Source organism: Carex rostrata, chromosome 5 (genome assembly GCF_964058835.1).
Source record: "Carex rostrata chromosome 5, lpCarRost1.2, whole genome shotgun sequence".
NCBI classification, from domain to species: Eukaryota; Viridiplantae; Streptophyta; class Magnoliopsida; order Poales; family Cyperaceae; genus Carex; species Carex rostrata.
The window spans coordinates 2,326,255-2,352,971 of NC_135922.1; the positions used below are offsets into that span (position 1 = coordinate 2,326,255).

Below are 26,717 nucleotides of genomic sequence, written 5' to 3' on the forward strand. Positions count from 1 at the left end.
AAATATTAATTTCAACATTTCGAGGTGCTTAATATATTTTATATTTTTATTACTGCACCATGGACTATATATACAGGACATTCTTTGGATGAAAGATATATTTGAGCGTTCTAGTATTTTTCATATTAATTTGACTTAAGAAATACCTAGTTATTCATGAACAAATATTTTCATTCTTCTTTGATGTCAATTTGTATAAAAAATACTGTTGTAGGTGCTTGATTCAAGTTACTAAAAAATCTTGGAATGGCTACTGCAAATACTGTAGTATTCATGATCTTCTACGGGACCTAGCTATTTGCAAAGCTAAGGATGAGAACTTTCTCACTGTATTCTCAAAAGAAGATGATGTTAACAACCTAGCTGCTAGCGAGTCATGCCGTGCGGCACTTCAATTTTGCACTCCCACAGAGGATGGCATTTATTCAGAAAACACAAATTCTTTACTATGTTTTGGTTTTGGGCAATTTTCATCTGATAATAGTGGCTTTGGACTACTAAATTATAGTGGGTCTGGACTACTTCAAGTGTTAACCTTGGAGAGAGTCGATATGACCACATTTACTCGAAGACACTGGTCGAAAGGCTTGATACACTTGAGGTACTTGGGGTTAAGAGACTGCTTTGTTCCACATGATATATTTAAGCAGTTTTCCTTCCCTAATCTAGAAACCATTGATTTATATGGATCGGAAGTAGATAATGAGGAGGAAAGACTAAATTTGTGTGATGTCGTAATCCCAACTCTAAGACATGTATATGCCAATAGTTACTCTGAAATCCATTTACCATTAGAATGGGATAAGCATACAAATCTACAAACAATTATGGATGTGGCAATATACATAAAATCAGTTGTTGAATTAGGATTTTGTATCAACTTGCGTAAATTTGGGATTATCATTGTTGATAAGCTAGATAATGGAAGGGCCATAAAAGAGTGGCAAAACCTCAAGAGTGTGCTGAAAAATACAGTCCAGTTGGTCTACCTCTCTATTACAACAAAGGGGTTCCTACCATTTGGTGGCACAAAAGAATTACCTTGTCATGAGAAGATACAAAAACTAAACCTCGATGGAAAATGGGAAAGAAATATATGTGTTCCAAGTGTTGAGATGTTCCCAACAAACCTCACCAAATTGCAGCTCATAAGATCTGGACTCCAGGAAGATCCAATGCCCATATTAGAGAGGCTGCAGAGCCTCAGAATACTTCATTTAAATGATGGCTCATATGTGGGAACAGTGTTGATCTGTTCAACTGGAGGGTTTCCTAACCTCGAAAAACTGAAGCTTTATGACCTGGACAACCTACATCATTGGGACATAAAAGAGGGAGCTATGCCCATCCTTCGTCACCTTGAAATTCATTGTTGTTTTCTGCTGCACGTACTTCCTGAGCTGCAAAAGGTGCAGACTCTTCAAGAACTAACAGTAGTTGGTCCCTCACGTGAGCTCTGGGAAGGTATGCAAATGCAAGGAAAAGATGTACACAAAATTAAGCATATCCCATCTGTGCGTATAAGGTAAAATCTCATGCATCTTTAATTTTTTGTAAGATTTTTTTACAGTTTTAATTCGATTGTCATCATAACCCATCTGTTCATATTACTTTGGATGGCTTCAAGACTTTATTTTCGATTATCATAACTTTTTTTATTATTTTTTTTCTGATTTAATTAACTACTCTTAATTATTGTATCCAATATGTTCAGCAAGGGCTATGTCCCACAAGGAGAAGACTTCAGATAATCTCTCTCTACTTAGAGACGGACAGTCAGATTTGAGTCTACTTTTAATTTTATTTTATCCCTATTTTCAGTTTGTTGTTTCCGAGCAGTTCAGCTTTTCATACTTGTCTGTTGTCATTGTTGCTAGGTTTAATTTTTTTATTGTTATGTACTTTCAGTTTTTATAATTGTAATTGTACTTATTGCAAAGGAAGTTAATTTTTTTATAATTATTTATCTGATTATTACAAGTAAAATAAGACAAATGTGTTGAACAATGTCTTGCATATATTACTTTCTTAATTTCAATCTCTATAAATCCTGGTATTTTCAGAAATCATCTAAAATTATATGTATATCATTTTGAATTCGAGTAATATTTGTTGATAGGATTTTTAAAATATTTGGATACCGCTTTTTCACTATTTTTTTTCAATTATGAAGTTATCAGAAATTAATGCATGCCTCTTGCGTCAGAATTTGTATTTCTTATTTTTAAGATGCAAAATTTATTGTAAATCAAATGGGGTTTAATTACTTCCCACATAATCGAAACTTAATTACAAAAATATACTAAATTAGTGTAATTCGTTATAAATTTGTTGTTCTGATTATATTGCAAAATCATTATTTTAATTTTTGTGCTGAACAGAACTATGGAGAAATATTCCCAATTTCTATTGTTTTATAAGAATAATTTGAAATTACTGAAATTAATTTTTCAGTGAATTAAATAATCATTATTTTAATAGTATAGGTTTTTACAATAATTTTTAATTAGTTAGAATAATGTTTCGGGTTCTCATGTCTCCCACCGTGAGGTATTATAGAGGATACATATCCGTTTTCATGCCTATAATATGTGTTGATGTCAGCACCAATTGTAGCAAGAAATTACAGTACTTGCCACGAATTTATATCCTCTTACTTAAATCTGGAACGTCTGATCTGCTTTGATATGAATATTAAAGGGCTCCCTGCATTTCACCTCCGATCGAATTGGTCATGATTCAGATCTTAACTCAAAATTTAATTACTGATGGATAAAACATGTTGTTTTGGATGGTCTCATAAAATCAGAATAATAAAGATAATTACTGATGGATAAAATATGGAGTAAAATACAATGTGTAGTGCACTTCAGTACATACTCCATACTCCATACTATGAATTTATATTTTTATTTTCAAAATCTAAATAATCAATCCAAACTTTATAATTATAAAGGCTCTGATTGATTCAAAATTTCAATTATCATAATTCTGAGTAACACCAAGGAATCACTCAATTCAGAAAGCTTTTTTAACTAACATTTTCTCAACTCGTAGATAGAATGAGCTATTAGAAAATAAGAAAAATCAAATTTCATGGTTAAGAAAAATTCTTCCTTTTTTTTGGGCCTGCGTGTACTTTAAACAATCAATTGATAATTAAAAAACAGTATCCATTTATACGCTACAAAAATGGCTAAATATTTGTGCACGGTATCTCAGCAATGCCTAACGTTACAACTAACAAGCTATAAAAGATTCAAAAATCCCCACAACTGGAGCTAAATACAAGCACAAATCCTTGATCTATCGTCTCGCCCCAGTCGAATTAGTTTCAAAATATTGTTGAGATGAGCATGTTGTTGCTCAAATTCGATTAACAAATAATTTCTTCAGATTAATTATAAAATTAACTTAGTCAAATAGATTTATTTAGCATGGTTAGGATGTGAATATTCATATATATGGTGTGAAGAGTTTTGCACATGTGTGAAGAGGTCCAATTGGAGAACTCAATCCGACTAATGAATTATTTACCTATATTTAAGTTCACAATACAATGATAATGTCCCATCTATATACGTAGAGGTGCAACAATCTGTCAAAAATAAATAATTTTTCATGTTCCCGCAACATTTAGTTCACAAAAAAAAAACATCAGCAAGGTTATGGTTGGATATCTGTCAGTTAACAAGGATCGGATTTGGTGAATATTTTTAAGTGTTGTGCTTGCTTGTAAATTCTTAAGCTAACTTGTAATGTAGAAATAGCTTGGTGAGTTTTTTGTACATAATAAATGTATATATATTGTTGAAATTATTTAATTTTTTTTAACGAATGAATCAATTAGAGTTACCAGTGAAAGCTTTGTTCTCCACCAGAAAATTGTAGTGTACAGTTTAATATGGTGGTCCGTGAAATTTTGTAAATTTGTTTTGAACGAATTTTGTGTAAATTTGCATTTTTTTTTATTATGAATAAGCAGGGTATATGATTGTACCTTCCTCTCTGAAATGGAAAGAATAAGCAAAGCTGTAAAAATTCAAACATGTTACAATAAATTTTGCTGGTATCTTTAGTTCCTCCATCTTTTTCGTTTTATTTTTGTTGGTATCTTTAGTTCAATCTGTCAAGGCAGCCCATGGGCCTAAAGCCCTAAAAATCCATTTTAATTTACTACCTAGATTTGTAGAATTATGTGTGAAGTTCTGCGTTGCTTTTGTCAGTTATAATATTTAATTTTATTAATTACAATTTATTTATTTATTATTAAGTGTGGCATAATTATTAGTGAAGTTTTGGAGCAACATAGGATTTTTGTAGAAGGTAACTTCTCTGTGTGTACATTTTTTTGCCAGGCAAGAAAAAATGCATCTTTGTATTACATAAATTTTAAAGCAAAAATAAGAATAAATTCTTAACAGCTTTTTCACAGTATATAGAAGAAAGTTAATCCACATGTTAGTTTAGAAAAATAAAAAAAACCACATCATAAATTTGTACACTGGGTATAAATGTCTTAAATTTTTAAATTCTTAACAGCTTGTTCACAGTATATAGAATAGAGTTAATTTACATTTGAACCCTCCATTATGAACTTGTAGAAAACATATTCAACTATATGGACGAAAGTTGGTTCCATTATGAAGTATTAATTTGTTTTGTACCTGAAAGCACAAAAAAAATCACAATATTAGAATTTCAGCACAAATTCATTTAAGGTACTTCTACAAATTTTCTGAAATATAGATACTTTACAGGAGCCAAGACGTAAATTTCCGAATGAATAATGTTATTCAACGATTAGAAAGTTGGCTCTGCAACATCTTTCGTGTAACTATCCTGTGTAGCAGTCAGTTTTTCACCTTTAAAGATTTCTAACATGGTAATGTTCAGAAACAATTTATATAGCGTGTCGCGCTCTTATTGGGTAAAATTGGTGGGTCCGGGCCCGCAATGTTGTGGGGGGGGGGGGGGGGGGCACACACTCTTTCTTCTCTCCTTTTGTCCAATCAGGCATCAGCTGATGTATTTATTTACCTGAAAAGTTAAATGGATCACATTCCACCCATCTTTAGTAGCTAGTTTACTCGCTACAGCGATGTTCGCTTATAGTTATTTCCGCAAGAGATTCTAGAAACAAATTCAGCGAGATTTGAGGAATTATTTCGGAGAAAGGAAAGAGAGATAAGGATTGCATTTTATTCTAGAGGCCAATAAATTTCATCACTTAATCATTTTTTTCATCAAATATACGAATAAAATATAATGAGTTTTTTGTAGATATATATATATATATATATATATAATTTCATCCGTGCAATGATAGACGGGTCAAGAAAAGTAAAAAATTCAATGATTTATGAATGAAATAACCAAAGTTAAGTATACAATAATTGCTAAAATGTATACATTCTCTCCATATAATAATGATGTTTTTTATATTTTTTATCTACTCAACCAAACAAAAAAACATCAACAAATACTTACAATATGTATTCAAATATCAAGAATACTAAGATAATGGGTATATGCACTGATATTATTTTGAAAATGTGTTGATATGGATGTTGGGTTGTATCATGGAATTGGAATAGTTATGGGTTATTTTAATTAGAAAGAAAATTAAATAATCATGCTTGTGTCTATGCTCTCCCATAGAATCTATTATAATTAAGAAACTTGAAACTTAACACAATAAATATCACTATAATTAATATTAAAATTAAATAAATTGAATAAGTTCGGAAGAATTAATATTAAGAAGATTTTGGACATTTTTAAAATAATGATTTTGTATCTATCTAAAAAAAATAATAAAAAAGTTTTTAAAAATAATGATCATATTGGACTAGAAAATTACGGCATTGACATAACTAATAAAATCTTATATAATAAAAGTTATTTTTGAAGTAAAATGACTGAATCGCCTTCTTAAATGATTTTATTGGATCCTCTGAACTCTGAAGAGAAGTCACCACGCTAACATGTCAAGTCCGTCTATTATTTTAAGATGTTTTAAACTGAGTAATGATGACCATATCTTGATTTTGTTTAGAGGCGCAAACGGATCGGATAATATCGAACTGTATCTGTATCCGTATCCAAAAATTAAATATGAATATCTGAATATCTGTGAGAGATATGATTTTGAATTTTAATTATCCGTATCCGAATATTAAATATATACTATATAAATTAATATATATTATGAAAATATTTATGTATAAATTTACAGATATCTAACATCTAATCCGTATTTGTATGTATCCGTCTAATATTCAATCCGTATCTATATCCGAACAAAATATGATTTTACCACTATGATTTTACCACTATCCGATCCGTTTGGATCCTCTGAAAAAAAATCACCGCACTAACAAGACCATATACCTTGGGCAAAGTTTCGGAGTGGGTTCTATTAATTGTTTTTGTTCTATTGGCAGACCAACATGTGATCTTTACAGTCTCCACTTACTGCTTGCTTTACTATAGAGGTTTGCTAAACCCGTTAGGGGTTGAACCCGTTTTGCCCGGCCTGTACCCGTTACCCGTGGTATCCGTACCCGTTGCCCGGGTACAAACGGGTAGACGGGTAGACGGGTACGGGTAATAAACGGACCGGACAACATAATTTTGAAAAAAACCCGTTGTACCCGTACCCGTCTACCCGCCAACCCGTACCCGCCTACCCGTACCCGTCTACCCGCATACCCGTACCCATACCTGACCCGTTACAAAATTTGAATTTCAAAATTTTTTTGGCGGCACACCTATAGAATTCATATCCAGACATCCAGTGCAATACCTGACTGAGTAGAATGAGATCTGAGTCGTCAATTTTAATTTGGCATGAATCTCAAAACATACCCCTATATCTAAACGGACTCCGGAATATGTCCTTTAACTTGGCACGAATCTCAAAGCATAAAAATTCAGAAAAAACAGAAAAAAAAAACCCGCCCGTACCCGTCAACCCGCAACGGATACGGGTAATAAACGGATAGGGTACCCGTCTACCCGTTGCGGGTTGTACCCGTACCCATCCTACCCGTCTACCCGCCCTACCCGTTATCCCTAACGGGTTACCCGGAACGAGTCACGGTTAACCCGTTAGCAAACCACTACTTTACTACAACTTTTGACTTCTTTCTTTAGCAAAGTTGCGGAGTGGGTCCGCTGTAAGGAATCTTTACAAAGTAAATTTTCGGTTCCGGTTCTAAACATATTTTTTTCAATTAAAATTACTGTTTTTGAGGGGTAGGCAGAAGCTGCCAATTAAAATTACTGTTATGCCAGCTTGCTGTGTCCGCTCACCGACAGGTGAGTATTGAGTACCTACAAATTGAATTCGCATCCTATGAAAATGTGTTGATAGTTGTGGCCTTGTGTAGGGGTGTAAACGAGCTGGCTCGGACCGAGCTGGGCCTTAGCTCAGCTCGTTTATTTTGGCCCGAGTCTGGACCGAGCGAGATGGACCTAGGTCATCCGAGCCAAAAACACCTGGCTCGCTCGTGACAAGCCAGTCCGAATTGGCTCGCTAGGCTTTATTAGGCTGCTATTATACAAATTCAAAAATATAAAAATAAGAAAGCTCATTCAAAAAATTTAAGAAATCGTTTAGCAGGCACATCTTCAAGCAACTGAAGCCCATATCATTTCTTCTCAGACCAAAAATACATCAATTTTGCATAATTGCGCCTTTGAAAATGGGACTGGACTTAAAATTATACAGGGCTAAACCCTAAATCTACAGTAACTTAACGAGCCGAGCTGGCCCGGTCCGAGCTGACCTCTGGCTCAGCTCGTTTATTTTGGCCCGAGCCTGAGCTGAGCTGGCTCGTTAACAGCTCGGTTCACTACCGAGCGAGCTGTTAGCGAGCGAGCTAGAGGCGAGCCACGAGCCGCGAGCTTTTTTGACAGCCCTAGCCTTGTGGGTCATTCTGATTAGAAAGAAAATTAAATAATCATGCATGCGTCTATGCTCTCTCAGAGAATCTATTATAATTAAGAAATTTAAAACTTAACACAATGCATATCACTATAATTAATATTAAAATTAAATAAATTGAATAAGTTCGGAAGAATTAATATTAAGGAGATTTTGGACACTTTCTAAAAATAATTTTGTATCTATTCAAAAATAATAATAATAATAATAATAATAATAATAATAATAATAATAATAATAATAATAATAATAATATTTTTAAAAATAGTAATCATGTTGGACTAGAAGATTAACGACATTGACATAACTAATAAAATTTTATATAATAAAAGTAATTTTGGAAATAAAATAACTGAATTGCCTTCTTAAAAAATTTTATTGGATCCTCTGAACTCTGAAGAGGATTCAAGTCCTCTCCAATATTGTAGAAGATGTGTCTTATTTTACGGTTTGAGATGAAATCTCATTATTATGGGATTCAAGCTAGCATAGGGGGGAAGTATTATTGGGCTTTGAGATTTATGCAAAGTTAAAAAGAACGGTTCATATCCATTAATTGTAAAAGATTTCCTTGTACAGTATCATATCAGAGAGGATGTGAATTCCTCTGAAGAGAAGTCACCACACTAACATGTAAAGTCCTACTATTATTTTAAGATATTTTCATACTGAGTAATAAGGACCATATCGTGATTTTGTTTTGGGGTCAAATGGATCAAATAAAATCCGATCATATCCAGATCCCTATCCAAAAATTAGATATGGATATTCGATATCCGAATATGGTTTTGAATTTTAATTATCTATATCTGAATAGTAGATATATACCATTAGTTTAATATGTCGAGAAATATTCTGGTCTCCCAAACCATTATACTCGAATGCATCCCCCAACTAATTTAACAGAAAAAATCTTTCAATTTTGTCTAACTTTCATTTCCAGTGCTAATATTCAAGTTTTTAAAGTTTTGTTTATATCATTTTAAAATACTACTCGCAAAGATTTAAACCTCTATCTGCAAACAACTAAATTCTAAATCTGTGTAGTTTTAACTTCTAACTATATAATGAAAATATTTATGTATAACATAGAGGTAGGGCTGCACAAAAAGTTCGTGATTCGATTTGAGTTTGATTCGAAATTAGTTAGTTCTTAAACAAATCAAACTATTTGGTTCTAATCTTATTCAAATCAAACTCAAATTAGGTATAATTTGTTCGAAATTGATTATCAAACTATTTAGGTTCAACCTCAAATAATGCAACTAATGGATTCAACATTAATCTTTAATAATGTAGGAACTAGACTTATATCAAAGCTCAAATTTGTTAATATAATAGTAACTTATAATAGAAAAATGTTTCGGCCACGTAACAAATTAACAATGGAATAAGTTCTATTGACTAGATCCATGTCGTGATTTTAATCAATCTAGCAACGTAAAAGCTATGGGAATCTTGAGCTGGCCCATAATCTATCAGTGTGAATCGTGAAATGTAAATGGAAACCGTGTGAATTTTGTTCTGCGGAAAAAAAACTAATGCATAAACTACCGATATAACTAGGGCTATCAAAACAAAATTGTAGTTCGTAATTCGATTGACTTCGATTCAAAAAATTTGTAGTTTACAATTAATTAAATTCAAAATTAGTTCGTTATGAAACAAATCAAATCAATTAGGTTCGAATCTTATTCAAGCTCAAATTGAGATAAGTCGATTCGTTTGTAGCCCTACATAGAGGTTCTTTGGTGTTGAAAATATTTATGTATAACATAGTTTAATATATAGTTTAATACATAGTTTAATATATAGTTGCAACATAGAGGTCCTTTGGCCTCAAGTAGCTTTTCCTAGCATATCATATGACTATAACATAGTTTAATATATAGTTGCAGAGTGGGTGTCCCTACCCATATCATATGACTATTTATTGTTTTTGTTGTGTTGCTAGACCAACCATGTCATGAAATCAGACTTCCAAGTCCCCACGCACATGGCTATCTGTATTAATTTATAGCTGCACATCCAGAGAGCTCCGCCTAGTGGTTTGCAACTAGGGCGGGTACGGGTACCCCGGGTATACCCGACTCGGGTACGGGTACGACTCGGGTACGGATATACTCGGGTAGAAGGGTATTCGGGTACGGGTATGACGGGTATAGTTTTCAAAAACCATACCCTACCCGTCCTATACCCGTACCCGTGTACCCTTGACGGGTAGGGCGGGTACGGGTACGGGTATTTTTTTTTATTTTTTTTTTTTCGCATTTTTTTTTTTTTTTTTTGCTGTTTTTTTTATGGTTTTGTTTTTTTTTTGGTTTTTTCTGGTTTTTTTCTGGTTTTTTCTGGTTTTTTCTTATTTTTTTCTTATTTTTTTGGGGGGAAAAATCAAAATTTTTGAATTTTGAACTGTGATGAACAGTAACTCGGGTAGTCGGGTACGGGTAAACTCGGGTAGGGTATGGTCGGGTATTGGTCTAAAATAACGGGTCCGGTCCGGTTTTTGCCCGTACCCGCGTACCCGAGTACCCGACCCATACCCGAGCTCGGGCACGGGTACCCTAGCGGGCGGGTACGGGCGGGTATACCCGTTAAGGGTTTTATTCAAACTCTAGCTCCGCCATAAGGAATCTTTACAAAGTAAATGACATAATTACATATGAGTAGAACTGAAAATAAATCATCTGCGGTTCCGAAATGCATGAACAATAATTCTAAAATTCTTAAAATCCAAATTTAGTAGTGTAACTTGTTCTTATAAGAATGCATCTCGAAACAGCTGATTTTTCTGTGCATCCATTTCAAAACAATTCAACGGTTGAATTCATATTTCAGAGGTACTGTTCATGCATCTCAGATTACAGCAGTTTCAAATCCAAGTAGAACTCAGATGTTCCCAAGTTCATTAAGTCTATTTGTAAACTCAAACTTTAAAATCTACCGGATTGACTTCAAATGACGAATTCAAATCATTGAAACTCATATAGATGGATCTATATGTAAAAATTTTAAACTTTCAAATTAATTTAGTATAAAGTCAAGTAGTCAAAATTAGAAGGTTCATAAATTAATTTTAATACATTTATTGCTTGAACGTTTTTTGACCACTTGACTCTATACAAAATTGATTCAAAAATTTAAAATTTGTGTAGATAGATGCATCACTTGTAACGTAGACGGGTTTCAACAGTTCAAATTCATCATTTATAGTCAATCCAATAAATTTTAGAATTGAATTTACAAAGAAACTTGGTTAACTTAGAAACACCCTAGTTCTACTCACTACATGCTGCATCTATTTGCTATGTAAAAATATACATATTCCAATGGTATGATGCTATTTTATTTAAAAATGGTAGTTTTGTATGTGGCTACACAAAAATTTTGTAGTTCGTGATTCGATTTGAGTTTGATTCAGAAAAAATTGTAATTAATTTAATTCGAAATTAGTTTGTTCTGAAACAAATCAAACTAGTTCGGTTTGAATCTTATTTAAATTAAAATTCAAACTAGGTATAATTCGTTCGAAATTGGTTCGTAAACTATTTAGATTCGAATCCCAAATTAACATGTACTGTTCAAATCTCCATACATATAAAAAAAATGAATATCTTCATATATATAATGATATAAATAAAAAACAAGAAACAAAAATTAAAGAAATAAAAAAGAAGGGTTGTGACTACCTCTAGTCCTTATAAACATTTTATTTTTGTTAGCCGTAACGACTTAGGCTGCATAAACTACTGATAAAACTAGGACTACAAAAAAAAGTTTGTAGTTTCTTATACAATTGATTTCAATTTGAAAAATTTCATAGTTCACAATTAATTCGGTCGATTGAAATTTGTTATGAAACAAATCAAACCTATTCGGCTCGAATCTTACTCAAACTCAAACTTAAATTGAAATAAGTTTGATTTGATTCGATTCCTTTGCAACCCTAGTTTTGCATGACTTTATTTCACATCTTACACATTTTTTTAATTTAATAATGAGTTTATAAAAAGACTTACTTATGTCGGAGCCCTAGGTAAGACTTCAAGTCAACAACAAAATTATATCATTTACCTGTAAAGATTCCTTATGGCAGAGCTCTCTGAATGTGCAGCTATAAATTAGTACAAAACTATAAATAGCCATGTGGGTGGGGACTTTGAAAGTCTGATTTAATCACATGGTTGCTCTGGCAACAGAAGGAAAACAATAACTAATGTTTATAGATTGCATAACATATAATACCAATAAACTGAATAAATAGAAAACCTGTTATTTGATTCTGTCAAAACAATTCAACACACACCTTGGCTGGTAAATTTTTCTTTTTTGACTCTTTTATTATTAATTTTGTAGTCCAACCCATAGTTAAATTATATTTAAATAAAGACTATAAACTAAGTAATCATGTGGAATAGATTATTCCACATGATGTGCATGACTTACTAATTAATTAACTAATTTTATTTTACTTTTAGAAGATATAACATTAGTACCGCCCATAGAAAATGAAAAATCTACCAATTGTTTCTCAAATTTAAAACTCCAGCAAAGCTTTCTATAGTTACTCAATCATATGTCCGCTCTATCAACCATTCCTAAAAAGATAAATTCACTTTTAAGCAAACCAAAGTTGAGTATACAAATATTGCTAAAATGTATAATGATTTATTTTTTTATATTTTTTGTCTACTCAACCAAACAAAAAAACATCAACAAATAATTACAATATGTATTAAAATATCAAGAATACTAAGATCATGGGTATATGCACTGATATTATTCTGAAAATGTGTTGAATTGAATGTTGGGTTGTATCACGGAATTCAAATAGTTGTGGGTCATTCTAATTCTAATTAGAAAGAAAAATTAAATAATCATGCATGCGTCTATGCTCTCCCATAGAATCTATTATAATTAAGAAACTTAAAAGTTAACACAATACATATCACTATAATTAATATTTAAATTAAATAAATTGAATAGGTTCGGAAGAAGTAATATTAAGAAGATTTTGGACACTTTCAAAACATTGGTTTTGTATCAATTTACAAAAAAAAAATTAAAATTAAAATTAAAAATAGTAATCATGTTGGACTAGGAGATTACGGCATTGACATAACTAATAAAAATTTATATAATAAAAGTTATTTTGGAAATAAAATGACTGAATTGTCTTCTTGAAAGATTTTATTGGATCATCTGAACTCTGAAGAGAAGTCACCACACTAACATGTAAAGTTCGTCTATTATTTTAAGATATTTTCAAACTGAGTAATGGGGACCATATCATGATTTTGTTTAGGGGTGCAAACGGATCTAATAGTACCTGACTGTATCCAAATATGTATTTGAAAATTAGATATGGATATCCGATATCTGAATATTCATGTGGATACGGATACTGATATGGTTTTGAATTTTAATTACCCGTATCCGAATAGTAAATATATACTATATAATTTAATATATACTATGAAAATAGTTATGTATAAATCTACAGATATCCGATATTCAATCTGTATCCATATTTATATGTCTAATATTCAATCGTATCTGTTTCAAAAAAAAAAAAAAAAAAAAAGATTTTACCACTATCTGATTCGTATCCGATCCGTTTGCACCCCTAATTTTGTTGGATCCGTTTGAAAAAAAAAGTTACCACACTAACATGTAAAGATCATATCTTGGGCAAAGTTCCGGAGTGGGTTCTATTTATTTATTTTTGTTCTGTTGGCAGACCAAGCATGTGATGAAATCAAACTTTCCAAGTCCCCAGTCCCCACCGAATTCCCATCCCCTCAGGTTACCGGACTGAGTACAATTCAATCAGATGGCTCAAAATTGTTTTATTTAACTTGGCACGATTCTCAAAGCCAAAATAATCCAGCTCCCTCTGTCATTCCAAATCCCGACCGGCTGGTAGTAAATCTGAGCCGTCCGTTTCAATTGTGTTGAGTCAGGTACCTGGAAGGATACGGATCCGTCCCAACCCATAAGGAATCTTTACAGAGTAAATTGAAGTTGCGGAGTGGGTTCTAAACCTTTTTTTTTTTTTTTTTGTAAAATTAAAATTACTGTTATGCTGTGTCCGCTCACCGACAGCATTGAATTCGAATCCTATGAGTGACCTCAAACTCAAACTTTGAGTGATTCTGTGCAAAATTAGGATCATTCAAATTCTGTCTGCACGAATTTCAAAACACATTAAACTGGCCCTCCATTTCAAATAAGCGCTGAATAATTTCGAAAAAAATAGAGTCCATTTTTCAAATATCCTGTACCTATCATATTTTTTATTATCCATTCTTAAAAAATCACCTTTTTTTATTAAAATATGAACTCACAATTTAATTCTTTTGTTATTTTATTAATGGATAATAAATTGGATGCACAATCATTTATACACAAGACATTAAGAGTTATTTTTGAGAAAATATTTATTGAGCCCTTTTCAAAGATTTTCATTTTGTCACTATTTGCAATGGTAACAAATCATTTGATTTTGTATTTTTTAAAAAGAGTTAATAAACTTATATTTCCAATCATATGATCAGTTGCATAAGAATCTAAAATTCATTCAATTTTTTGAGAATTATATATTAGATGGTAGCCATACCCATAGTCACAACATTTGGAAATCATTCGCGAATAATTCATTTTTTTTTGTGATTCCGAACCGAACGTTGAATTATTCGATTGACCGAATTAAACCCAAATAATTCGCGAATTTTACGAATTTTTCTCGAATTTTACTAATTATTCTAGAAACTTTTCAGAATTTTTTTTCTCGAATTATGCCCGAATGACTTCCAAATCACGAACTTTTGATCTCGCCGAACCCAACCCGAATAATTCATTTGTCACTATGGCCATACCTGAATTCTTTTGATATTTTTTTGAAGCAGCACAGTGAACTGCTGTAAGAGTTGTCTCATTTGATCCGAGTTTATATCGGTTGTGGATGTTGCGTAAGACGTTGCACAGCACAGTGCAAATTAAAATACCTCTCTTTCTTCTCATCACTCCAGTAGCAAACTAGCGATAGTACCTTCGAGCTTAGGATTGTTACTCACGGGGCTTGCCAGAGCTTCGTGCCCCTCGTCATTACTATTGCAAAGTAAAGGAGATTAGAGTAGAGCAACGGATCTGAGATTGGGGAAAGGTATTCCTTTAATTTCTTTATGAGTTTTGAGAAATCAAGTTGAGGCATGTTTTTCGGTTTTACTTGTATTTGATCTGTACCAGTTTTGGAATTTTTTTTTTTTTTTGTATTGGATCCTAATTTTCATTATTGTCAACATTCCCACAATCAGAAATACATGGCAGAAGCTGTGACCTCTGTGCTGGAAAAGCTTGCTGCTGTCTTGTTCGAGAAAGTTCGGGAAGTGCAGGCTGTGCGTGGGCAGATCGAACAAGTGCAAAAGGAGCTTCGCTTGATCCAAGCGCTGCTCAGAGATGTTGATTCCAAGTGTACCAGAAATAATGTGGTAACAGAGTGGCTGAACCAGGTCGGAGAAATTGCCAACAGAATAGCTATTGTAATTGATACCTTCCGGGTCAAGATTGAAGAAAAAAACCGTGCAGACAGTTCCAACTGGCTTGTCAGGCAATTTAAGACGGCCAAAAGAAACTATAAAACGTACATGCTCGGCCTGCATGACGAGCTCGAGAAAATCATAGAGGAACTAAATCGGCTTTACCAGCGCCGAACCGACTTGAGAATTGAGGATCTTGGTGCTATTGATGATGTTGATGATCCAGAAGCTTGTGATGATGTTGATGATCCAGAAGTTGTTGGCCTTGAGGATGACCAGGCAAAGATTATCGAGCAGCTCAAAGATAGAAGTATTTCAAGGCGCACGGTGCTCTCGATCGTGGGTACTGGCGGCCTCGGAAAGACAACCTTGGCACAAAAAGTATACAACAGGTGCATGTCCTTTCTTTTGAACGTTTTATTTATTTATATATAAAGCGGGTAAATTTTTGTGGAACAATTAATCTATAACAAGAAAATTGCTAAATTCCAAACCAACTAGTTGTGAAGAACTCAACTGTCCAAATTTAGATTGTTGTCCATTCTCAAGAAGTGATGATATTCAATTCTTTGATCTAATCAGGCAACGAAAAGAAAGATATTGTTATGAATTATTAGTAATCAATTACTTTGCATGTAATTCTTACCTAGAGCAAACCTTCACGTTTATCTTTATTGATGAACATAATCCAGCCTGATGTATGAGTTAAATTATGATGATTTGCATACATGAATATAAATGTTACTCAACGACACCAAATATATGTAGTTCTGATAATTTGTTCCATAAATAATCACCATAATATGTATGCTTAATCAAAATTAGCCTCTCTATTTTGGTTAACAAAATTTACAAGATGGTAATAATGACTCCAAATGTCCTTACCTCCGTGCACAAAGATGTCGTTCAAACTTGAAAGAGTCTCCTCTTAACAATAAATTTCTCTCGTTCTGTTCCTTATTTTTCCTTGATGTAACACATTTTTTTTTTTTTTTGTAAAAACAGGGATAAATTGGAAGGACAATTCGATTGTCGCGCATGGCTGTCCATTTCTCAAACGTACAATTTAAATGAACTCTTGAGAGAAATTCTTTACAAAGTTAAACCTCAAATTAAAAAAAAAAATCCACCCGATAGGGATTTACGGGTGAAGCTAAAGAACTACTTCTTGAACAGCAAGAGATACTTAATTATTTTAGATGATGTGTGGGACATTAATCTTTGGAGGCAGTTGAAAATGGTATTACCCGAAATGTACAATGCAAGCCGCGTGATCATTACCACCAGATCGCTTGATGTTGCCAAAGCAGCAGATTGCAAAACAAAACCATACAAGCTCCGTTACCTAAGTGACACTGAGGGTCGAGATCTTCTCTTCAGAAACGCTTTTCAACAACATGATGTTCAACCTGAGAATTACCCTCATCTATTGGATGTCGCCGGAAGATTAACGAAAAAATGTGGTGGGCTACCTTTGGCATTGGTTGTTCTAGGTGGTATCCTCACAAGGAGGGACTGCAATTACAATGCCTGGAACACGTTGTACGAGTCCATAGATTGGCAAGATGAAGATGGGAAACAGTGCTCGCAGGTCCTTGCCAGGAGTTATAAAGACTTGCCTCAATATCTCAAAGATTGTTTTCTTTATTTTTCTGCATTCCCCGAAGATTATGAGATTTCAGGAGTGCACGTTACAAGAATGTGGATGGCTGAAGGATTCATACCGAAAGATGGAGCTGGAACAATAGAGTACAGAGCGGAGAAATGCCTTGAAGAGCTAGTGCAAAGGTACATCTCTTCTCAGTTCTATTTTTTATGGTACTTATCACGTATAAAAGAAGCCATGTTATGTTTTTGGCCCAGCCCAATCTCATCACATTCACACCAGATTTAATAACTCTTCAAAAATTCCTCTCTAGGGACTCCCCCTATATTCAATCAATACCCGGTACATATACATGATCTCCTTTTTACCTCTCTAACCATTCCTCCTTTTTACCTACCAAAAGTAATTTTCAATTATAATATCAAATAAATTTTATTGTACATAAGAATATATGCACGAAATTTAGTATCTTTTAATGCATAAAGGTCAAGGATTGTACCTGATAGAAATAATTTGTTAGAAATTCGATTCTCTCATCTCCAAAAATTCAAGTAATTATGCAAACAGAAGCTTCTTTATATATATACATCTTTATCTAGAATGTTCTGGTTCTGTCTGAAAGGAATTGAAATTAAGTTAAGGTTTTAGAAAAAGACAACAATATATATATATATATAGGACTTGGCTATGGTGCTATGGGTAGCTAAGAGGCCTCCCGTGCTACGGCTCAATATTTGACTTTTCAAAATTCTAACGGTCGATCCGAACCGTTCATCTTGTTCTCCATATTAATATGTGCTTGGAGACCAAATTTTACATTTTTTGAAAAAAATTTACTATTTTTTTAGATTTATTGAAAATCGCTGTTTTTCAGACAAATCTGGACCATAAAAAACAGCGATATTCAATAAATCTAAAAAAATAGTACAAAATTTCCAAAAAATGTAAAATTTGGTCTCCAAACACATATTAATATGGAGAACAAGATGAACAGTTCGGATCGACCGTTAGGATTTTGAAAAGTCGAATATTGAGCCGTAGCACAGGAGGTCTCTTAGCTACCCATAGCATATTAGCCAAATCCTATATATATATATATATATATAGCAGAGGTTTTTCGCAACTTACGTATATCATCGTTAATTATTGAAGAAATAGTGGTTCGGGAATCTCGAATGGTTCGATTCGTTTAGGAGCGTAGTGGCTCGGAACAGGCTGTCAAGGAGAGAGAAGGTGGGGGCCTTTGTTACTAAACCGTGCCCTCCAGTCTCTGTAAGGGGTTAATAGTCATGGAAATTTTAGCGGATACTAAACCGTGCCCTCCGGTCTCTGTAGATCCATGTCTCTTTCTTCTTCTCTTCCTACCTTTCAATCGTTCTCGTTTCGAGCAACAGCTGAAAGCTCAAAGTGACTCTTGCAAGAAGAAAAAAAAAAGAAACAATAAATAGCAAAGAACCCATACAATCTCGACTATTTAGCAATTCATACAAATTTATAGCTTAGTAAGAGGAGCCAGAGAGTTCAATCCAAGAAATATTGTTTTCCTTCTCTCGATCAGAGATGATGCAACCTTCTAGCGCATCTCCTCGCTCTTCTTTCATCCCAAAATTAGCTTTCCCTTTAAGCTTTCTCTTTCGCTCGTTCTGCACTAAAATCTCCGCCTAAACCTTGATTCAAATCAAACTAATTCGAATTGCTCTCAATATAACCGAATTGTTCTCAAACTAATTTCGAATCAAATCGAACTAATTTTGAATCAAATCCAACTATTTTGAATTATACCGAACCAAATTCGAACTGGCCTTTTAGGTTTGAAATCTATTTCAATTTCGAACTAGATTCGGTTCGAAATAATTTCGAATTCGAATTCAAAATAGGCCCAATTCGATTCGGTTTGGTTCATTTGCAGCCCTGGTGATATGTCTAAAGCTAGCTTTTTATCTTCAAAATGTCAATATACATAAATAATATTTCTATTCGGATTTTGAACTTGCAACTTTTCACACATCACTATTTTTTGCTAATGGATTGAAGGCCAATTTTCGTATACTACAAGTTAATTTACTGAAAATTACATGATGTTTTAACAATATATATATTTTTTATTTTGGGTAACACTGAGGTAAGAGAAAATTTTGATTTTCACTGTACTGCGCTTTGCTTCATAAAACAAGCTAACAAAGAAAAATATGGAGCGTATTCTCTTTGACAAATTTACTCAATAACGCTTTAAAATATTTAAATCTTTTAATGATAAGTAGACGCTTAATATCACGAATAGTTGTGACTTACATAAAATTCATGTTTTTGTAGATATTCTTTTAAATCATAAAACATTTTTTTTTTGAAAGAAGTGGAAATATCCACCGATTTCCAATAAAATGAAAACCTCATACAGTGTTTATCGGTACCAATAAACTAGTACCGGATACAAGAGTTCATCTACTGGTATTGATCAATACCACTATAATCTCAAAAGACAATCACAAAAAACTAATACATCTATCTAAATCAAAATATGACAATCCATATGTAAAGCAAAAATCAGTTTTCTTATCTAGTTATATGACAATTCTAGAAAATAAGCATAAAAGACCCTAGAATTTTAAGAAATTGCCACAGATTGTAAGGAGCTGCAACACCCATCAGAATCCTCACTAAATGAGTCCTCATCACCATTGGAACTGCTCTCTATTCCAAGCATAGGGATTGAGCCCTGCGGCGCCCCCATGGAAATGGCCACCGTAGGCCCTATCAAATCCTTCAAATCACAAGGGAAAATTAGATTCAATTTACAAGAAAGATCTGTTTTTTGATTTAAAGCCCAAAATCTAGCTATCGTTAAGATTTTAGACCCTAAAACATGGACCGCTTGTACCTGTCCTCCTTGAAAAATAATTCTGTTTCGATCCAACCACAGACTCCACAAAACTGAACCCCTAATAATTTCAACAATATTTGGTTCTTTCAAAGGAATGCAATAATCCATTTCCCACAAAGATTCTATATTATCATACACAAAATAGAAATTATTATGTTGAGCAATCCAATTCCAAATTGATCTAGCAAAATGACAATTCACAAATAAATGATCAATTGTTTCCTCGTATGAACAATAAACACACTGAGTATCACCTGTCCAACCTCGTTTACTTAATCTATCTTTGGTTAAAACCCGCTTCTGTCTAACTAACCATAAAAAAATTTTAACTTTTAAAGGTATTCTAGCATTCCAAATACTATTGTAGGTTATATCCTTGATTCCACCAGATTCTAAAAATTTGTAAAGGGAATTTACGGTGAAGTTACCATGTGGAGTCCATCTCCATACTAATTGATCTACCATATGGCTTAACCTGACAGAAGTTAATAAACTAACCAAGGCTACCCATTCCGTAAGGTAAGTACCTGTCAATTGTCTAGCTAATTGAATATTTAATCTACTATTATGAAAAGCAACAGCTAGAGATATATCCTTGTCATAAGCAATGTCAAATAAATTAGGAAATTCAACACACAACAAAGATTCACCACACCATCTATCTAACCAGAACCGCACTGATTCCCCATTCCCAACCTTCCATGAAGTATTTCCTTGCACAATACTACGTAATTTTACAATATTATTCCATAAAGGAGACTTCACTCTTTTATCTCCTGTATAAGAATATTTCTCAATAATGATATCTTTCCAAGTGCCTACTTCCTTATTATCATAAAATCGAAATAGCCATTTTGCCAAAAGAGAAGTATTCATTCTATGAAGATCTAATACCCCAAGTCCCCCTTGACACTTGCTCTTACAAACCTTATCCCAAGCAATTAGTGATGGTTTTTTCCGAACTGTGTTCCCACCAAACCATAAAAATTTACGTCTAATCCTATCAATTTTATATCTAACCTTACTTGGCATTTTATATAATGAAAGCCAATATAAGGGGATAGCTGAAACCACAGAATTTAATAAAGTTACCTTCCCTCCCATTGACATCAATTTGCCTTTCCATGTTTGTAACCGCTTTTCAATTTTCTCAATCAAAGGCAACCATTCACTCTCACTTAGTTTTTTCCAATGTAAAGGAACACCTAAGTACATAATAGGTAATTTAACTAGTTTACATCCTAATAGGCTAGCAAGGGCTTGACCCTGTTCCTCACCAATATTCAAAGGTACCATCTCACTTTTATCAAAGTTTATTTTCAAACCTGATAAATTCTCGAAACCTAACAGTAACCACCTAAGCACGATAATCATTTTCCTATCAGCTTTCAAAAAAAGTAATGTATCATCCGCAAAATGTGAAAACCATACGATAAAAAGCTGTAACAGACCCGATATTTTTATATATATTATATAGAACCTTCATTTAATTAATTAATATTCTTTTTAAGGGGAGATGACTGTAACATCCGATAATTTAATTATTTTTCTTAATTTATTTTGGATCTATATCTAATATTTAAACATTAAAAGGTTTAATTTGTAAATATATATATATATAGAGCTAGGCTACGGTGAGTTGCGAAGTAAAGCGACTATTTTACTTCACGTTCATATTTTGTGATTTTAAAGTTCAAAATGTCGATCCGAACCGTTCATCTTCTTCTTCATATTGAAATGTGCTTGGAGACCAAATTTTACATTTTTTGGAATTTTTTTACTATTTATTAAGCAATTTTGAAAGTCGCTGATCTGATGGTCCAGAAAATTTTACTGTTTTTTACTGTTCACAGCAAAACAGCAATTTTTAAAAATGCTTAATAAATTGTAAAAAAATTCCAAAAAATGTAAAATTTGGTCTCCAAGCACATTTCAATATGGATTAAATATCTAACGGTTCGGATCGGTAATTTGGACTTTCAAAATAAAAATACAGCGTGAAGTAGAAACACGTTTTACTTCGCAACTCACCGTAGACTACCTCTATATATATATATATATATGAAGGGATTTCATGATGCGGCAAGGAAATAAATTAAAAAATTTTAACCTTCTTACAAGCATCTACGGATCTACTTTATTATGCTAATTCTATTAAAGCAATTCAAATGTATGCAAATAGATATCTACTCATTCATTCATCACAAATCTATTTACTAAAGGTGATTTGGATATACCTCAACCAAATGTCAATTTGGTAAATAGAGAGAAGCTGAATTCTCTTTTAGATCTCTTGGATACATTCGTTTGTCGAGACGGCCTCCTAGTGTTCACCTTGAACTAAACAAGGATTAGAAAAACCTTGCTAGAGATCTTAATCTAATATAAGCTTAGAACCTAGTTAATAACCCTTTTTGTTCTTCTAATAATTTCTCACTAGAGAAACCAATAATATGAGAGGAAGAGAGATGGCGGCTAGGACGGAGAGGAAGAGAGATGGCGGCTAGGACGGAGAGGAAGAGAAGGAAATAAATTTTCAGAAAATTTCTTGCTTCTCGCTTATTGAATACCTTCTCTACTTCTCCTTATATACAAATATATTAGGGTTTTCATTGTGTAACCTTCCTAGTATAATTCTCTTTATTAAAAGAGACAACCCTAGCCGCTGCTACAGTAAGCGATACAGTAACTGCTACAGTGCGCGCTACAGTAACTGCCTCAACTCATATTCATTTTGGTTTTAATAAACTTATGTTATAACAATGTTTTGCACATTATTAATTATGTGTCATGTATATTATACTATATAATATGCACCATATTATACCAAATAATATATATGCACACTTCTCATAAATTTATCTTCGTTCTAAGCAGTCATGATATTTATTTATCACAAGTATATTATTTCATGTCATATGAAACAATATACATCATATAAATAAAATATCTTTCTTGTTTCTCGTTCAGTTGGTGTGACCTATATGGAGGATCTGTGTTATGTTGGCAATGGCATAAAATATTTTATTACCATAAACGATAAGCGGTATTCTACCTATACATTATAGTTACCCAAATAACATAAATGTAAAGTATCATTTTTACAATACATGATCCTTTAAAGTAACGTTACGAATAACATTACTTGTGTCCATTTTTTGCCACATGATATTATGAATAATATACAAAGTCGAACCGTGTCATCTTTGTATTATATTCGTTTCTTGGTCTCTTAAGTAAATTATAAATATAAAACTACACTTCAGTTATATTGCATGCATTATAATTCTACTTTACCAAGGGGCCCATAAAATATCATCACTCATTATAAATGAAGGGCAATGATACTATTGACATATAACTTTCTCCCGCACAAGTTATATACAAAGAACTAATATTTTTATCATCACTTATGATAAGCAGCTTTTAATACTAATTACATTATATATTTCTTATGTGAAAAAGAAATACATCTCATATCTTAGAATTCTGAGACACAATGAAAATATTAATGACACTAACATAACCCATATAATATTTTCATTCGTTAGGTCTGTTCAATATATGAAACCTTTCGTATACTCATGTTATTAAACGATAAGTCTTTATCAACATTTATAGAACTACAATGTACTTTAATCAAGATGACAAACTTATCATGGTATATTAGTGTTCCATGCTAATAACCAAGTTTGTGAACATTTTAGAGATTTATGTTTGTCATCATATAGAGGTGTATGGTTCAAGACCAAGAGCATCTTTTTTAACACTTCTAAAGATAAACATAAATTTCATGGAACAAAATGCATGTAGCATCCAATTCATAAACATAATATATAAAAGTGATCAACATAAGATAACTTTTAGAACACATATCTAACAATATATATATATATTAATTAATTAAATGATTGTTAAATATAATATATATAAAAATATCGGGTCTGTTACAAAAGCAAAAGTAATTACTTCTAAAATTTTTATTTTAACAATAGAATATCAAACAGAGTTTTATAGACACTTTATTGTTATTCTCAATGGTCATATTAAAGTCTTCATTTTCATTGAGTTGATTGGCTACAAATTTCATCATCAAGGCAAAATGTTATTTTTCCCAAAAAATGTATATAATTAATTAGATAGCAGAGAAAATTTCAGTTCAAAAATTGAGTTTTCTACTAATTTCTAACAATGTAAAATATTGTTGAAAAATAATAAGTTAATTTATTACACTCAATATAATTTTAAGAAAGACGTTTAAAATATTTATTTGCAACCAAAGCTAATTTTGTAATTTCTTGTTGTTGCAAATTATGCTTTTGTCGATGTAATTCTATCGTCTGAAACATAGTATAAAAAAAACTTGTTTTTTCTTTGATTGGATCAGATTGTTAAACATATAAATTCAATTATACTTACCTACAAAACTTCAATACAAATAAAACTTTCGTACACAATTAAAAAGAGAGAAATTCTGACGCTAAGAAAAACAGTTTGAATAAGAAAACTGATTAAAAAATTTTAATTTATCTTATTAATTGAGTTTGAACTTGAAAACTTGTAATAACCTAACTATGTCAAAGAGAAAAAAATAAGCACGAAGTTCCAAACAATTTTTGGTGTTGAGCCGTAATCAAAGAAAAAGTTTACTGCATGTGACTCTTCAACACTAATGAGGTATCAATTAAAAAAGGTCAAAAACAGATATGTTCAAATATTTCTCTCATCCCAAAATATTAATTGCCATTATTATAATTAAACATTACGTATCTACATATTATACGGAATCTATCGACAAATATTTTCATATATATTATTATCTAAACAACAAATTATTGTCATTAGTATTACTATTATATGTAGTCTTTAGATCTAAATGAAAGAGGACAACCATATTCCTAATTTCCATATATACCACATTTTTAATTTTATCCATTTAGAAAAATTTATGTTGCAACTTAATTTATCGACTCAACAAATTTATATGCAACTTACTCTATTAGCCTAATAAGAATTTTTAAAAATATTAATTTCAACATTTCGAGGTGCCTAAATATATTTTATATTTCTATTATTGCACCATCTGCTATATAAACAGGACAACCTTTGGATGAAAGATATATTCGAGCGTTAGAGTATTTTTCATATTAATTTGACTTAAGAAATACCTACTTATTCATAAACAAATATTTCCATTGTTCTTTGATGTAAATTTGTATGAAAAATACTGTTGTAGGTGCTTGATTCAAGTTACTAAGAAATCTTGGAACGGCTACTGCAAATATTGTAGTATGCACGATCTTCTACGGGACCTAGCTATCCGCGAAGCTAAGGATGAGAACTTTTTCACTGTATTCTCAAAAGAAGATGATGTTAACAACCTAGTTGCTAGCAACCCACGCCGTGCGGCACTACAATTTTGCACTGCCACAGAGGATGGCATTTATTCAGAAAACACTCTTTCTTTACTCTGTTTCGGTTTTGGGCGAGGGCCTAAAAATAATGGCTTTGGACTACTAAATTATAGTGGGTTTGGAGTACTTCAAGTGTTAACCTTGGAGAGTATCGATATGACCACATTTACTCGGAGACAGTGGCCGAAGGGTTTGATACACTTGAGGTACTTAGGGTTAAGATACTGCTTTATTCCACATGATATATTTAAGGAGGTTTCCTTCCCTGATCTAGAGACCATTGATTTAAATGGATCGGCAGTAGATAATGAGGAGAAAAGACTAGATTTGTGTGATGTCGTAATCCCAACTCTAAGACATGTATATGGCGGTGGTTACTCTAAAATCCATTTACCATTAGAATGGAATAAGCATACAAAACTACAAACAATTATGGATGTGGTCATACACATGGGATCAGTTGTTGAATTAGGATTTTGTACCAACTTGCGTTCATTTGGGATTTCCATTGACAATAATCTAGATGATGGAGAGGCCATAAAAGAGTGGCAAAACCTCAAGAGTGTGCTGAAAAACACGGTCCAGTTGGTCTACCTCTATATTGGAACAACGTGGTCCCTACCATTTGGTGGCACAAAAGACTTGCCTTGTCGTGAGAAGATACAAAAACTAGCTCTGAACGGAAGATGGGTAAGAAATATATGTGTTCCAAGTGTTGAGATGTTTCCAACAAACCTCACCAAATTAAAACTTGTAAGTTCTGAACTCCAGGAAGATCCAATGCCCATATTGGAGAAGCTCAAGAGCCTCAGGATACTTACTTTACATAAATACTCATATGAGGGAACAGAGTTGATATGTTCAACTGGAGGGTTTCCTAACCTCGAAAAACTGAAGCTTGTGCGTCTGCCCTACCTACATCATTGGGACATAAAAGAGGGAGCTATGCCCATCCTTCGTCACCTCCAAATTGCTGATTGTGAAAAGCTGCACGTACTTCCCGAGCTACAAAAGGTGGAGACTCTTCAAGAATTAACAGTTTGTTATCCCTCACATGAGCTCAGGGAAGGTATGCAAAATGAAGGAAAAGATGCACACAAAATTAAGCATATCCCATCTGTGTGTATAAGGTAAAATCTCATGCATCTTTAATTTGTTGTAAGATTTTTTTATAGTTTTAATTCGATTGTCATCATAACCTATCCAGATTTGTTCATATTACTTTGCATGGCTGCGACACTTTATTTTCGATTGTCATCACTTTTTTATTATTTTTGTTGTTATTTATTCAACTACTCTTAATTATTGTATATATGGAATATGTTGA

General features: G+C 32.6%; 2 protein-coding genes and 1 long non-coding RNA gene across 4 annotated transcripts in view; 2 read left to right on the forward strand and 1 right to left on the reverse strand.

The window, feature by feature from the left end:
* The window catches only part of LOC144554858 (uncharacterized), a 63,289-nt gene that overhangs the window by 25,796 nt on the left and 10,776 nt on the right, over nt 1-26,717 (reverse strand). The gene's annotated exons all lie outside the window — the stretch shown is intronic.
* The window catches only part of LOC144554854 (putative disease resistance RPP13-like protein 3), a 33,565-nt gene that overhangs the window by 6,480 nt on the left and 368 nt on the right, over nt 1-26,717 (forward strand). The window contains exons 3-4 of one of the 2 annotated variants that reach the window (XM_078303209.1): nt 215-1,525; nt 1,715-1,964. In XM_078303209.1, the coding sequence (XP_078159335.1) occupies nt 215-1,525; nt 1,715-1,751 (1,348 nt within the window). In that variant the 3' untranslated portion in view covers nt 1,752-1,964. Of the gene's footprint in view, nt 1-214; nt 1,526-1,714; nt 1,965-26,717 lie in introns of those variants that run through there. The other variant, XM_078303210.1, reaches the window with a different exon arrangement.
* Nucleotides 15,256-26,715, forward strand: LOC144554857 (putative disease resistance RPP13-like protein 3). The gene is made up of 3 exons (XM_078303215.1): nt 15,256-15,881; nt 16,495-17,277; nt 25,213-26,715. The coding sequence occupies exons 1-3, from the start codon at nt 15,274-15,276 to the stop codon at nt 26,522-26,524; spliced, it is 2,703 nt and encodes a 900-aa protein (XP_078159341.1). The 5' UTR covers nt 15,256-15,273; the 3' UTR covers nt 26,525-26,715.